Source organism: Gavia stellata, chromosome 24 (assembly GCF_030936135.1).
Source record: "Gavia stellata isolate bGavSte3 chromosome 24, bGavSte3.hap2, whole genome shotgun sequence".
NCBI classification, from domain to species: Eukaryota; Metazoa; Chordata; class Aves; order Gaviiformes; family Gaviidae; genus Gavia; species Gavia stellata.
In genome coordinates, this window is record NC_082617.1 from 2742117 (window position 1) to 2758214 (window position 16098).

Below are 16098 nucleotides of genomic sequence, written 5' to 3' on the forward strand. Positions count from 1 at the left end.
GTAGTCAGGCAATCATTAGTTTTTCACTAAGCCTCTGATCAGGTGATGGGTCAGAGTAGGGTTGAGGTCAGGACACTCTTGAAAGCATGGAAGATTGCCCAACCCATCACGAGGCAATGACAATATAGCAAGTCTGCAGCACAGAGAAGTCCTGTATTTGGAGGACTCTCATCTTCTCTCTTTGCTTTGTCTTTCAGAAATGTAGATGGCAGCTGCTGTCTTTGAAGGACTCGCGCCCATCTGACCCTGCGCAGCGCCTCCGATTGCTACCATGATCTTCTGCATGCTACTGTTGGCCTCACTGCCTAGGCCATCTGGCACCGAAGTCAACCCTGGTAGGGAGCTGCCAGGCTGGGAGAGGACTCTAATCTTCCACCTTTCATATGTTTGTTCTCAGCCTTTCTTTGCCCTCTCATGGTGAATGCATATAAACATAACGAATGCACGTAAACGTAATCGCTAACTTAGTCCCTGAATGTCCTCCTCTGGACTGAGTTGGCTGGTCTTACTTGACAGCTGTACTGGAGTGAAACACCTCTCCTGACGGTCCCAGGAGGGCTCAGGCGCATGGATGTACTCCTTTCTCTGCCCACCCAGAGAGTCCATGCTCTCAGCAGGCCTGTTTTGAGCTCTGATTATCTCGTCATCAATTTGACCATGTAGCCTGCAGCACAGACCTGGCTTTAGACTGGCTCAGAGATACTGTGCTCACTGTGGAAAGTAAATTACCAGTTAGCAAAGCATAAGCTGTAGCTCTCCAGTCAGCAAGAGAGGTTCTGGAGAGAGAGGTGTGGAAGGAAAGGTAGAAAACCCTACCTGGCACAAAGCTAGGGTAGAGAGAAGGATACGAGCCTATGAGTCCCTGTGGAGGGCATGACCTCTTATCCTACAGCATTTGGCAAGTTATAATCATGATGGAGATGAGTAAGATAATGGTCTGCAATATATTGCAAAAAATTCCCGTAATGAGGTGGTTTGAGCTGGAAACAGTCTGTGAAATAAGTGAGTCTAATCCTTTTTCAGCTTGGCCAAAGGTGTGGTGAGGCAGCAGCGCTACCCTGAGGGCCTTTGTTTGCTCTGCTGGGTCCGGCTTTGTTTGGTGGAGCCCTTTGACTGTGTCTGGCTCCGACCTTGCTCTGGCCTGTGGATCTCTGCAGAGGTTTGAGGTTGTGCTGCAACCACACAGAGGTGAAGTAAAGCTTGTGGGGGAGCTCAGCTGGCACTCATGGGGTTGCCATCTGGTTCTGATGGTTAAAACTAGTGGAAGAAGAGGGAAGACAGCAGCTAGAGGGTCAGTCACATGCAGATCCCTTGTGGTGGTGGTAAGTACAGAAGTTAGCACATCCTAAGGTGCGGGAATAGCTTCCCCCACCACAGGATCCTGGGATGTAGGGTGGGCGCTGAGCGTAGGGCTGTGGTCCCACTCTCCTGCAGTAATCTTTGCCACCAGGAAGCAGGCATGTAGCTTTGCTCGCACTTTTCAGTTCTGCCTGTGACTTCCTCAAGCAGCTTTGTGTTCTCGGCTCCCACAGCTGCTCAGCAGCCTCTCTGTCCCAAGGGGCTGTGCCCTGTTCCCACCCAGCCTCCAGCACACCCACAGCCCAGCCGATGCTCCTCGGTTGTGATGCCCACAGGCTCCACTGATTATCTTGGCCTCCTGATCTGCTCCAGGAGTGGTCTGGAGCACCTCCTGCATTGCCTGTTAAACCAAAGGGGCTGCTTTGTGGATAACTTCAGACCTGTGTAGGAAGGATCCTGTGCAGTCCTTTTGCCCAGCATCAGTTGTTTGACCTCATTAACAGAGGTGAGCTGTGACATTTTTCTGAGCCTCCCTGTATCCTGTCTGCATGACAGGTGAGTGTGTCCCTGAGCGTGTAGTAAAGGGTCAGGGATGTCTGAGCAGGAGTCCTGGTGGCACCTAAACAGAAGCTAAGAATGGTTTTGCTCAAGAGGATGTGCATTTTGGTGAGAGTGTCATGCTGCTTGTTTTGGTGAGAGCCACAGCCACCCACAGAGTGCATCCCTCGATGCAAGGGCCCCTCTGGCTTCCATCTGCCAGCCGTGAGTTTGTGAACTAATGAGTTCTTTGTTCAGGATTGCAGTAAGTCCCAGTCCCCCAGAGTCTTTCCCAACTAGCTAGCTCTCCATCTGGCATTGCTGTAGGGTGTGCACTTGACCTTTTAAGTAAGGTGTGACCAGACAGGAGTCCCGCTGCAGAAACACAAAAACACTTTCTGCTTTCAGGTGACAACTCAACCCTTTTGGAAAAATCTTCGGATAATGACCCATAGTTCAGCAACATACTAGCTTTCCAGCAATAGATCAGATTGTACTGGTCTGTGGTGGGACAGGTAAGAGTGAAGACAGTCGAGGCTAGTTTGGTTTACTAAACTTACTGTTCAGTATCAGAGCAGGGTTAGAGCCCTTGGTTGGCTTTCAGCAGCCACAGTCATCATGCCGGATCCCAGCCAGACACCAGCTGCCTCCCAGTGAATTCTTCTGTAAACAGACCTCTTAAGAAACCTCAGACATATGCATGTTCTGGATGAGACCAGAGGCCCATCCAGCTTGGTGTCCTGACTCTAGTAGGGTCCCATTCCTGCTGCTTCTGGAAGAGTGCACAGATGGGCAAGCACCCGGCGGTGCTTTACCCCAGGTACGCTCTCGGCTCGCTGCAGTCTGCCGCTTAGGAGCGTTCTGAGCTAGCACTTGTGTATTTGCCTGTGGTAGCTGTGAGTTTGTCTAGCTGATTTTTGGACCCATGTGAACCTTTTGGCATTTGGAGTGTTTAATAGATTAAGGATGCATATGTTGTTTTTGAATTCTGCTACCTGATCTTTTGATGCCTCCTGGTTCTGGTATTTTGAGACAGTGAGTAATTGTTCAGGATATAAATGATCTTTGTCATACTTCGCTTCAGTAACCTCTTTTGTAATGACGAGGCTGCTGATCTTTCCTTTTGCATCATCTGTGTTGCCTTCTCCTTCATTCTCCCATCAAAAGGCAGAGTAAGAGCTCTATTCCATATCTGACTGGCATCTGGCCATGAATACAGACAGTGGTGTCATGGTGTTTTCTGGTTTGTTTTGTATGTGTTCCCATAATTTGCTTTTTTCTATATTAAATAATCTGGTATCATCAGCAAACATTGTCATCTCACCACCCATCTCCTTTGCAAGGTTATTTAGGAATATATAGAACATCACATGCTCATTGGTACTGTGCCTGACAACAGCTGCAGCCGAACTCTATTGAAACAACCTCTGTTTGCAAACATTTCTACATTGAAATCTGTCAGGTAGTTATTCCGCCTGCGGTTGTTTATTCTCTGTGGTGGTAACAACAAGGTGGGTTTCATGCCTCTGTCTTTTCTTGTAGCTTCTGAAGCTGGTGAACACCTTTATCCAGGTTTGGTAGAAGGGTAGCAGTCCTGAGATACGGAAATGAGGAAGACCCCTGAGGCAGTGCCCTCGCTCAGGGAAAGGCGGGCAGGACTGCTGATACGGCAGCAGGCAGCGTAGCTGTGGGGATGCCAGCCGACACGCATGCCACTCGGGAGTGACTGGAGCATGTGCTGGCACTTGCCTGTGTCACTGCAGACAGGGGAGGAGCTGGGGCTGTTGTGGTGGGGCTGCTGTGAGCTCAGAGGACAAAGACCAAAAATCTGTAGGAAAGTCCATTTCCTTTTTTTCTGGGATTTGCTGTTGACTATGTTTTTGTCTTTTAATTGTTTCATTATTTAATCCCATACAACTTTCTTTTTAATCTGCTGTTGATGTCAGTCTGACAAAAATATCGTGCTTGCCTGTTTTGAATACTGAGCCTTAATGAATACATGAAGCTTTTGAGTTTTCTGAAGCATCTCTAATATTCCAAGACATGTTTAAAAACTTGTGTCAGGGGAGAGAGCTTGGCCAGCTTGGATTTGTAAGCTACATCTGCACTGTCTTTGGTGTATTGAGCTGTATTGAGCTTGTAGAGCTCTGTGGCTTGAGCCAGTTGTGTCTGTACTCCCTGGAGGCGCCAAGTTTGAGAGTCTTCTCATGCCCGGAGAGAAATGCTTGCTTCACTCGAGGCTGGAGGCAGGGAACAGACCAGGATGGGGCAGTGTGGATGGTCAGGGGCTTGTGCTCAGATGTAAGCTCTAACCTGCAGTGACACGACAGAGCAGATGTTTCCATAAGCTAGTCTAGTCATCTGTAATAGAAGCTGTTTAACTTCTCACTTGTTACTGAACTGGTGAAAATAATAATTGTTCCTATTTGAATGCAAGTCAAGCATCCAGTTCATTCCAGAAGAAGAAAAATCTTTAACAAATGCTTCCTTTTTAGGTTGCATCATTATTGATAAATAATTTTTCATTGTAAAATAGGGCCATGCAACCAGTAACACTAGTATGGTTTTGGATTTCATGTTCTTAAAATGTTTCTTTGTAAAGTTTTTGCCTTGCCAGGACTCTGCTGAATGATACTAACTGTGAGTGTATTTCATTACTTATAATTTCAGTTTATGGTAATTACGAAGTATTTCATCCTTTTTATTTGCATTCTCTATTTTATCATTACCATGTTTATTCCCTAGGCATGATAGTCTTTTAATTAAACTTGTCTGGTGACTTAGAAAGAATTGGTACTGACCTCTTTTTTTTTTTTAACTTGCTTGTGTTCCCATTTTCAGCTATATGCCGTTACCCTTTGGGTATGCATGAAGGGACGATACGAGATGAAGACATCACTGCTTCCAGCCAGTGGTACGATTCCACAGGACCCCAGTATGCACGGTAGGTTAATCTCTGGCAAAAAATGTAATCTTTTTTTTTTCTTCTTCTAGATATCCAATATGTGATTGAGGAAGAAGTTCCCTCGCCCTTAAAGAAACCTGATTGCTTAGCTTGTTCACTGCTTCCATAGTAAATCTAATTAGTGCATAGTGAAAGACCAAGAGGCAATGGTCATGGTCACGAGCTGTAATACAGGAAATTCTGACTCAAGAAAAAAAAATCCTTCCCCAAGAGAATGAAGTGGTGGGACAGGTACCCAGAGAGGTGGTGATGTCTCAGTGTTTGGAGATGTTCAGGACTTGGCTGTACAAGGCCTTGAGCAACACACTGCAGCTTTGGACTTAGCCCTGTTGTGAGCAGGAGATTGGACTAGAAGCTTCCAGAGGTTGCTTCCAACCCTCATCTTCCTATAGTTCTGTGAATAAATCTCTAATGGATTTGTGACTTACAGGTCAGCTAGGGACAGTGCCCCTGGGATTCTTGTGGAGCGCTTTAAACTAAATTATAGGAAATCATTTACGAGGATGAACTTTTCAACAGCATCCTATTGAGGAAATGGGCTGTGTCCACTTTGACTCAAAAACCTGAAAACTGCAGAGTTAAGGAACTGTTAAAAAGCAGCTAAATTATTTTCTTTCAATGTCAAGCAGTAGTACAGTCTTTCTCACAAGCTTGGCTTTTCATTTTTTTGTCATTTCATTTCTCTCAAAGCTACTAACTGATGATTTGTGAAATACTTACAAATGTAAGTTTCCTTAGAATTGTTTATAATGATGATATCAAGCATTCCTGTAGTTTTGGTGCAAGTCAGATATGAATTTAGGTTAACTATGATACTTAAATTTTTTATGATTAATTTGGGCAGTCCAAAATCATAAAATTCTTCTAGTGCTTGGTTTATTTTTTTTTTCCTTAGTCTGTGGTAGACCAAAGATGTTCAGTGTCATGTGTTTCAATGGAGTTTGAACAAGCCTGTAGGTCTGAAAGCTGAGAGACTTATTTTGTTCTCCAAAGTATGGCCTATCTCCAGTTCTGCAAATACTTCAGGCATCACTTACCATCTGTTATCATCATCTCTTTGCTAGGGCAGCTGGATGTCCACAGGGTGAAGACATGAAGGCATGCTCTAGCTGACCTCATTTTGTTAGAGGTCATAGTTGTCATATGTGGATGTCTGTCCCTGTTATTTCAGTCGCCCTTCCTGCCTTTCTTATAACTTCTTCTACTTGCCACTTCACCATGAGAAAGGTTTGCACAAACAGCTGACCAGCCTGCGACAAAAATCTTCTCTAGCCTGTGCCTTGACCTTCAGCATCTCCTTCTGAGTACTGCCTTCCTTGATGCAGGGGGGTTGGCACTCACCAATCCCATCAGTTAGAGATGGGATAGCTGTCCGAAAGACAAGGGCACTTCAAGGGCTTGCTGTTGGCTAAGAAATAGCTGTTGCTAAAATGCCCATATGGTCTTTTTGTGTCTGGGTAAGTTTTTTGTATTTAAAACTCTCACTGCCTTGTGACTTGCACAGCTGAACCTACAGAAGCCAAGGTAAGGCAGTGTTTCCTTCAGTGGCTCCACCTGCTGATTGCTACAGCACTCTGCTCGAGCTCCAAGGATAAAAGCTTTAATCTTTGCAGCTGGTGCCACAGTGTTCAACTTTAAAGCAAAGACCTTCACATCATATGCCTAGCAGTGCCCTGCACAAGCAGCTCTGCTGATTGAACGAAAAGTGAAAGATGTGTTGAGATGACCCAGAATAATTTGTAGATGGGCAGAGCTTTTCTTTCTGAAATGTATTTTTAAGATAGCTCCTCTTTGTGATTGTTAGAGCTGTAGGAGGTAGTCAAGCAGAGATTCAGGCCTTGCTGTATGGGGTTTAGGAGAAGCGAGCGTGCACTTTGCCAGCAAGGTGCTACAAAGCACGCAGCGTGCAATTACCTACTGAGTGGCATAGTTGTTTCTGATCAACACGAAAGTATGTGCCTGGGAAAGAAGTTACTTCTAACAGTTAATGAAAGATATCCAAGACTGAGGGTGTTGTTCTGAACAGGGCAAAACTGGCTACAGGGCTCTGATAAGTCTCAGTCGACCATCACCCCAAAGGGGAGAGGTATTTGGTAGCCAGCTGTCAGGTCTCACTTACTGATTTGGTTTCTTTCCACAGTTACTGGGAAAGCTGGATCCTTGGAAGTGACATTTTTTAATGGCTGTGGTTTTCCCCTCAGGTTACAAAGGGAAGAGGGGGATGGAGCCTGGTGCCCGGCTGGCTTGTTGCAACCAGAAGATGTACAGTTCCTTCAAATTGACCTGCACAAGCTCTTTTTCATCACCTTGATTGGGACTCAGGGACGGCATGCCCGTGCCACAGGCAAAGAATTTGCCCGTGCTTACCGAATTGACTACAGCCGCAATGGAGAGCGCTGGATCTCCTGGAAAGATCGTCAGGGCAGGAAGGTGAGTGTAATAGGAACTGAATCGTGGAGCACGGAGAAGTCAAGTCACAGAGAACTAGACTGTAGAAGGCACATCCTTGAGGTACTGCCTAGTGCATCGTACTTTATCCTGACTCTTCTCTGTCAGGCATTCAGCATCCTCTGCCTTAGTTCTGTGTTTGCTGTGATGTTGGACTGTTTCTTCGCCTGATCTGATCCCCCAAATCCCAGCCATTGCCATGACTGAAAACTGTGGCTTTTCGCTACCATTCTGTCCATGTTCAAAACATCTCTACCAGACAGACACTTGCTTCTAAATTGGAAGCTGCAAAGCAGATACCTGCTTTGTGATTAAAAAAAAAAAAAGAGGGGGTGGCAGGGAATGGAGATGAGTTTCTGGATGCCTCATAGCGGTGTTTAATGTAGGGAGCAATGAGGAGGAGAGAATTTAGAGGGTAGGCAATGTGCTGAGCACACACACTCAAAAGAGGCTTCCCTGCTCACCACAGTTGTCTCCTGCTATCTCCAGACTTGAGCATGCAGCTCAGCACTGGCTCTGCTCTGGTCGTGTTCGTAAGCCTTTATTAAACTTCCCCTGGGCAGGAATCCCCTTCTGTCATCTGCAGTTTGCCTGACCTGATCACCCTGCCTCTGGCTGGCTTGTGGAGTCTGAAGACCTAAGCCAGACTAGAAGAGTGCTGTGTGTGGTGATGTCTTCTAGTAATGGGGGTGCTTTGGAAGTCACAGTGGGGTCTGTATTGCAGTGTTAGGTAATAGCTTCTAGCTTGTTAATGAATTATTTGCTCACTCAGACCTTTGATCTGCTATTTGGCTGTTACCATTATCTTGCCCAACCGTCACATTTTGGTGTGTGCTACAAATGCTGTGTTTGCAGGAGAGGAGGGGACGTTTAAACTCCGTGGGGCTAACTGTTCTTCGTTGGTACTTTCTTAGGTGAAGTCTGTCTGCATCTCGAGTTATATCAGAAATCAATTGGTTACATGTCCACAAGCAGCTAAATGCTTTTTGTCTCCCACCCCAGTCCTGTGCAGAGCAGTGTTCTTGGGCACTCAGGACTATGTTAGTGCCAAGTGTTACAACTTAGTATGGCTCAATTTTTGCAAGATCTCCCTCTTAGGCCATAATAAGGTAATGAGCATGTATTCAGCTGAGTATGATGCTATAATTTGAGTCATCCTCTATTCTATTCTGTGTATGTGGAAGTCCACATATATTCTGTCAGTGTGTGTACCTGTTCCCCATCACATGAGACCAAAAAGTTTTCCCTCCTGGTATCCTTAGAGAAGATGCTTCTGCTCCTCTGCTCCTGCTGTTCTGGACATGACATACACAATGGGGTGCAATTCCTGCCCTTTCAGCTCCTCTCTAAAATGACCTTCCATAAAACATACTTTTCAAAATGTGTCACCAGTATCCATTAGTGAATCTGTATTTCAAAAGCACTGCTGTCTGGTCAAAAAATTTGGTAAAAATGTCCTGTAAAATCATTCAAGTCTTGGAATGAGGTGCAGATGGAGGTGCAAGATCCTAATCTACTTATTTGTATCCGTTAGGAGGCCTCTTCCAGTCCTGCAGTTCCCTGTCACTGAGATTTCAGAGTGTGACTATGTGAGCCAGTCCTGGCATGTCTCTGTCCAAGGAGATCAGATGAACGGTTTCAGGGGGAAAAAACAAAAAAAAACCCCAAAACCACCCCCAAAACCCAACCCCTTCACTGTGCTTTTAAGTTTCAGATCTCACAGGATGTTGCATCATCAGATATGTAGCACATGCTGCTCTTCACCAGGAAAGTCACCACCAGCTCTAATTTTGATCAGTAAAGGCAAAGGGTCAGGTTGCTGTCCCCTTGTCTCTGACACCAGTTAAGGATGGTGCTCTCGGTTGGCACTAATGTCGCATAGTGCAGCAATGTTGAGTCCCGGTCTCTCATCAGCTTCTGGCATCAGCCATCTCCAGTTGTTTGCCAGCAGTACCACTTCATTCCTGATGTTGTTGGGAACACTGATTGGCATCAGTAGTGGCCGGGACTGGAAACTGGAGCTGAGTTTGTTCCACACACAGCTGATCACTGGGTTTTTGGCCCTGAGAAACTAAGTGTGCTCAACAGCAGCAACCCCACCTTGTGGAGGTGCTATGCAAAGTGCATCTTCTCTTTTGCTTCTCAGAAGATGTTCATGCAGGACAGGCAAAAATGTCAGCTCTTCCAGTACAGAGCTGGTGCAAAGGTACCTTTTCTGAGGGGGATGGCTGAAGGTTTTTTCCTCTTACTCTGTCCATGTAACACATTTTGGCTTGACATATCTGCCACCCCAAAGATTCCCCAGCAAATGATAACTCCAGAGGATCTGTTCAACTCCTATATGAAGGTGTGGGGTATTCTGCCATACTTTGTCTCCTCTTGGGTTTTATCTCCTATCAGCAAGGTCTTGGGGAGCCAGCTTAGATGGCTTCCAGGTCTCCTGTCTTAGGCCATCTGACAGCTGAAAGGGTTAATCACTATCACTTGGTTCCTGAAGTCAAGGATTATTTATGTGTCCCTGCTTCACTGGGAGAATTCATGGGTGTTTTTCCTAGGAAGCGGGATCTTAAGAGGCTGCAAGTTAAAAGCCTCTTGAGGAGCTGAAGAGGATGAGGAAGCGAGCTTACTTTTTGGCTTTTCTTCTGTTTTCTTTGGTCAGCTCCTGGGACTGTGCACCTTTGTGGAGCTGTCCAACCAGGTGCGGGAAGCTGTTTCACAGCTATCCTGGTGCAGTCCAGAAGACCACCAGATATGACTCGCTCTTCAGGGGGATGCAGTCTTCTGAGTGGCTTCCTTTTGTGGTACAATAAGGTCTTTCACTTCTCAGTGGACTCTCCAGCTACATTCACTCTCTGGAGCTCTTCCCTGCTGCCATGAAGAGGAAGCAACCTTTCTGCTCCCTTTTTGGCCTCTCTCATCTTTTAAATTGCCTGTACATCAACAATTGCAATCCATGTGGTCTTTTGAGTAACCTTAGTCTCTGATTCATCCTTCTCACCCATAACATCTTTGAACAGGAGCCCTCACACTTACAATTCAGACTTTTGATATCAAAAGTGTTCTTATTCTGTTTCCATAGGTCCATATCCTTTCAAAAAAATCTCTTAGGCACATTGTGTCCACTGCTGGGGGATTGATGGCTTCATCTGTTTCCGTCACACTGACTGTCAAAATAGTGGACTGTTCCCAGAACCGTATTGAAACTGAGGGGAAGGGGAGGGTGAAAGTCCTTGCTGTATCAGACTGCACATCAGCAGGATGGTCTGACTGTGGCAATGCTGAACGCTTCAGTTCAAGACATCTGCTGTGCAGCTGCTTGCATCTTCATTCCCCAAACGCTGCAGCACCTCTGGAATTTTGTTGGCTTGTAGAAAAAGGATATCAGGACCCTCCACCAGGTAACTAGTGATGAGGGCAAGTGCTCAGTTACCTGCTGTTAGAGTGTACGTGGAGGCTCACTTGAAGAGAGGTTACATACTAGTAACTGGAGCTCTCTGAAACCTATAGTCCACGTGTACGTTCATCTCCACGTGTACATTCATCTCCTGCTTGCCTTTCTCCTCTCCCTCAGAGTACTGCCTGCTGTGGGTCTGCAGTGGACAGGAGGTGAAATGGCAGCACCCTTCACCCTGTAAGCCATGCACCAGGTAGGAGGAGGGGAGCAGCAGCAGCTAATCCTCTGCAGATACTGCATGGGAACGCTCCCCAGTCTCAGATGATAGGGTACAAGTACACCGCTGTTCATATTAACTGCACAATAGGGAGAAGTTACTGATAAGGAGCTCTCTTCTCCAGGTGATCCAAGGCAACATTGATACTTATGACGTGGTCTTGAAAGATCTTCGGCCTCCCATCATTGCACGTTTTATCCGGGTCATTCCTGTGACGGAAATGCCAATGACTGTCTGTATGAGGGTGGAGCTCTATGGCTGCGTCTGGTATGGTAAGTAGCAATTTCTATGCCTGTCACTGGAAATAGTCCTTACACAACGCTGGCTGGGACCCACCTGCGTCCCCACGTATGCAGAGGGAATCCCAGGCCCATGGAACTGCTTCTGTTGGTCCACAGCATAAATAAAAGGATCATATGGACAGAGGTTATGGAAGGCTGCTGCTGCTGTATTTCTGAGGTATATGGCCTTCTTTTTTAGATGGTTTGGCATCCTATAGCATCCCTGAAGGAGGGACAATAGCGGCTCCTGGCTTCCCCATCGTTTATCTGAATGACTCGACCTATGATGGCTACCAGGAGCGCAGGTGGGAGAAGTTGTCCTGTTCTCTCTTGGTCACTGTGCAAATTATCTCTTCTTTCCTGCTTACCCTGTCACTAGTGTCTTGTATCCCAAACACTTGTTTGAGACCTCCAGAGCTGCAAGTTAGCCTACTAGTTCTCCAAAGCATCATGGCATCGTTGTTCCAGGCCCTTTGACATGTTGTTAGTTGCTCCTTTTAAAGGAAGGCATGGGCTCAGGATGCATCAGATTCACTTCCTCCAGCTGACAAAGGCTGGCAGGAAAGAAATAATTTTTTTGTTATTGCAAGTTGTTGTTGCTTCTCTTTAAAGAGAAGAGTGTGTCCTTATACAGCTAAGTGCTGTCTTTGTTCATAGCTTCCATCTTGACATGATGTGATGACACAGTCCTGATGTGTCTCATTGCCTTAAAGCCCTCATTGCTCGTGGTCTCTGTGACCATTCATTGCACTGGTTTCTTTGTTGGCTCAGGTATAGCCTTAAGCTGTTGTTGATACTGCAGGTCATCAGCTGCTGCTACTCTTCTGTTGCCCCAGATTGGAGTGGGAGAGCTGGCTGGACCTTCTACCTGTGGAGTCCCAGTGTCCCTGGAGCAGATGAAGGTCCTTGCCCTCTTCATTGCCTTTGTTGCTTCTGCAGTTTGATATCTGAAATGCATTCTCTAGCAGACTGCATCTTAAACTGTTGCAGGAGGTCTCCAGGGTAAACTGGGCATCCGTGAAAGTGTGCAACACCTGAACTCTAGGCCTGCACTTGATACCTGTGAGCTTCTGGACAGATTTGAGATACTGTTTTTGAAAACAGAGCTCTGATGGACTTGAAACAACTTGGAAAACTGCATCACTCCCTGTGAGAAGCTCCAGGTCAGCAGAGGCACTACTGCCGATGTGGTATGAGAGGAAGGTGGCTGATTACTCACTGTAAAGATTTCTAGGGTATGATGCTTTTCCAATTTGGAGTCAAAAAGCCTAAAGTAACTGGATTTTGACAGCTCATTACAAGGTCTGTTAATTTTTCACATCACTGAGATTAGTTAGGTAGGGTGCCATGTTATTCACATTTTGAGGTGTCTCTTTTTTACCCACTAGTTGACTCTCGTGGAAGGAGAGTTCGTTAAGAGTCTGTATCTGAAATGTTAAGTAACTGTCTGAACTTTCAGACATTTAGTGTGACCACTTTCTTTGCTGTAAATATAGATTTGAGTGTGTTTCAACGGCTTGAAACATCAGACAAACTTGGGCGTGGGTATCCTCTTGACACAGCATATCCCTGCCCGTGCAGGAGTGTGCCTAATGAGTGATCTGACAGTGTCTTTTCAGGGACCTGGTGTCATCCATTGACTTAAGGTGCTTTTATTGTATGTCCTGTTTCAGTTCTCATTAACTTCCTGAAAATTTTTACTGTTGCCTATAATTTTTTTTTATGCTTAGAGGTGATTTTTGTAAATGTATTTGTGTTTTATCACGCTGGAGGTTAAAATAAGGGGTTCGAAAGTACATTCTTCATGCTTGTAGGGTGTTGCAAGATATCAGGCAACAATGTTTTTATATGTTAATACCTGATGCTTTCAAGCTGCATTGATAGAGTAGGGATTGGATATTTATAAAAAACAAAGGGAGTGGGTTATGTGCAGAAAGGTGTAGGTGTTGCACTTAGCTGTCCAGCACTAACTTAGGAAGCTGGGTTTGCTGGGGAGTGTCAGGGAGCTACAGATGCAGGTACAAGACCCAATGTGCTAAGCAAGGAGTCTTTCAAACTACTTAACCTCTAGGTCATAGAATCATAGAATCATTTAGGTTGGAAAAGACCTTGAAGATCATCAAGTCCAACCATAAACCTAACCCTGCCAAGTCCACCACTAAACCGTGTCCCTAAGCGCCTCATCCACACGTCTTTTAAACACCTCCAGGGATGGTGACTCCACCACCTCCCTGGGGAGCCTGTTCCAATGTCTGACAACCCTTCCAGTGAAGAAGTTTTTCCTAATATCCAGCCTAAACCTCCCCTGGCACAACTTGTGGCTGTTTCCTCTTGTCCCTTCACTTGTCATGTACCTGACTGGCTGGAAGCAGGAGTCTGCCTCTTCCAGCTGCTAATCCTGTTTGGGAGTTCAGAGGCATGCATACCTGTGCAAATCCTAGTGACAGGAGGGCTCACCTGGCATGGACTTGGGGACCTTCAGTGTATGTAGCAGCAGCCTAGCCTGGGTTACAAAGACTGCCTCGAGGTAGCTGAATGAAACAGGTCCAGGGAGCAAGTTCAGGCGCTAACACAGCTGAACTGTTTGCACTTTCCCTGCTATAGGACAAGGGACATGGCAGGGATAGCTCCCAGAAGGCAGGTGGGTCAGAAGTGTACCACATCTGGCATCTTCTACTCTGGGACAGTACTGGAAAACTGTGTAGTAGGCTCTGCACTCTTGCATAGAAAGTGGAATGAGGCAGGGTCCTGGGCAAAGAGTCTGATCAACCTTGGAAACGGAGCCGATAACGCTCTCTTGCCCAAGGAGCAATGCCAGAAGTAATGCCAGTTAGAACTGGCTGTGGCTGGGTGAGCTGCCCGTGGTCTCACTGTTCTCTTTCCTGCTTTTCTGTGCCTGCCTGCAAAACTTTCCCCACTGGTTCCCCCAGGGCAGGATGGAGCAGTGTTCCTCCCATGCAGTTCCATGGTGAAATGCTGCAATTAAAGCTCTCTGTTTGGAGAGCATACAGTGTCATTTTCTGTAGTCTCAGTTTTCATTCTCAAGAGACTCTGCTTGTAGCTTGGCTTTGCTGTCAGTGCTTGATATCAATGCAAAAACTTCTGCATTTTCCCAAGCAGGGAAAGGTTTTAAAAGCCTAGCCTGAACAAAATAAAGGTGATGTTGCATAAGAACAGGGAATGAGTTCTCGTCCAGGATGGGTTAAGAGTAAGTAAACTAATGTTTTCCTGGTATCAGTTGGAGGACCCATGTGCTTTCACGTTTGAGCTCTCCTGGGTGTTATTTCTGCCTAACAGTTGGTTCTTTCTTGCTAGGCACTTGTACGGCGGTCTGGGCCAGCTGACGGATGGCGTGCTAGGACTGGACGACTTCACGCAGAGCCACCAGTACCGTGTGTGGCCAGGCTATGACTATGTTGGCTGGAAGAACGAGAGCTTCAGCACAGGCTCTGTTGAAATGGAGTTCCAGTTTGACCGACCGCGGAACTTCACCTCCATGAAGGTAGTCAGCGTTGTCCCTTTCCAGCAGCCTGGGGCAGGCTTTGGGTCTGGGTTCTTCCAGGTTACCCCTTTGGGTCCTGTTCCCAAAGCAGGAGGAAATAAGGTCCCCAACAGCAGGGCCCACCAGAGGCAGAATTTTAGCAGATGTCCCAAGTTCGCAACGTAGAAAGGTGAAGCAGGGGAGCACTTGTCTTTCCAGAGCTCAGACAAACTCCTTTCAGTATTTGGCTTGAAGGAGTAACAAGCAGACACCTGAAGCAGTGGTTAGGCAGCCACTGTTGGCAACTGAGATGGATTTAGGATGTAGGCTGCTTACTGTCTAGCGCCCGCCTGACCCGTGCGTTGAAGGAATGCAGTTGTGCTTCCATTTTGACCAAAAATTTCTTTGGATGCCTCGAGCTATGCTTGTGCTGTGGGAAATTACTTAAACACACAGGGAAAAGGATGAGCTGAACTTTTTGAGTCTATAGTAAACAGCAGAATCTTTTAAAAAGGATTGGTGGCTTTTGTAGAGATTTCAAATGAAGGAGAACCCACCACATCCTTAAGTAAATTGTTTTGGTGGTTACTTACCCTAGTTTTATTTTGTCTATTTTTAACTTGCAACCATTGGCTCTTAGCCTGCTTTTGCTGGCAAAAATAGGAGTCCTGCTTCTCAGAAATTTTCCTGCTTCTACACTGTGATTAAACCACTCTCTTAATCTTTGCTTCAGTAAACTAAGTTGGCTGAACTTCTCAGTGCCTTCCCTGTGAGATCCAGGGTCATTTTTGTAGCTATCTTCCAATCCTTTCTTTCTTTGCTGTTACTCTTCTGGAGGTATAGAAACTGGAACTGGATGCGGGCTTTCTATCAAACCACATAAAAGAATGGTACCAATTTCCTGCTGTTGGACAATTCTTCTTTGTTCATGAATCTTGTGATCATATTGGTCCTCCTAGCCAATGGAGAGGGAGCCAGTGTTCATTAAGACTTTGGTATCATGCTAAAAGTTATTAGTGTCCAGGATCGAAGTCCAGTGTAGAAAGCATCGCTTAGATTTTGTTCCTGAGTTTACTACCCTGAAATGAGTCAGTCCCGAAAACCTGTTCAGCTCAGATTATTTGAGGAAACTTTCATTTTTTTTTTTCCCCAATTTAATTTATTGCTGGTGATTCTGCTGTCTTTTTCAGATCACTGAAAAAGGTAGTAAATAACCTTGAGCTAGGAATACATTCCTGCTAGAAAAACACCTACAGAGGAATGATTTGTGCCTTAAAATTTGTAAGACTTACTAGTTGAAAGTCTTTAATCAAATTAATACAATTCATGAGTTCATACTATGCTAATTGGAGTCAGATGTTATAATGAGTAAATCAAATGCCTTATAACAATCTATTAGGTAAACATAGCGATCCT

The 16098-nt window shown here is 45.8% G+C and overlaps 1 protein-coding gene across 1 annotated transcript in view; it reads left to right on the top strand.

The window, feature by feature from the left end:
* Positions 1-262: 262 nt before the first annotated feature.
* The window catches only part of LOC104259140 (discoidin domain-containing receptor 2), a 33280-nt gene continuing 17444 nt past the window's right edge, over positions 263-16098 (top strand). Inside the window, exons 1-6 of the mRNA XM_009814455.2 lie at positions 263-335; positions 4678-4780; positions 7003-7231; positions 11045-11192; positions 11401-11506; positions 14517-14703. Coding sequence (XP_009812757.1) covers positions 272-335; positions 4678-4780; positions 7003-7231; positions 11045-11192; positions 11401-11506; positions 14517-14703 — 837 coding nt within the window. The 5' untranslated portion in view covers positions 263-271. The remainder of the gene's footprint in view (positions 336-4677; positions 4781-7002; positions 7232-11044; positions 11193-11400; positions 11507-14516; positions 14704-16098) is intronic.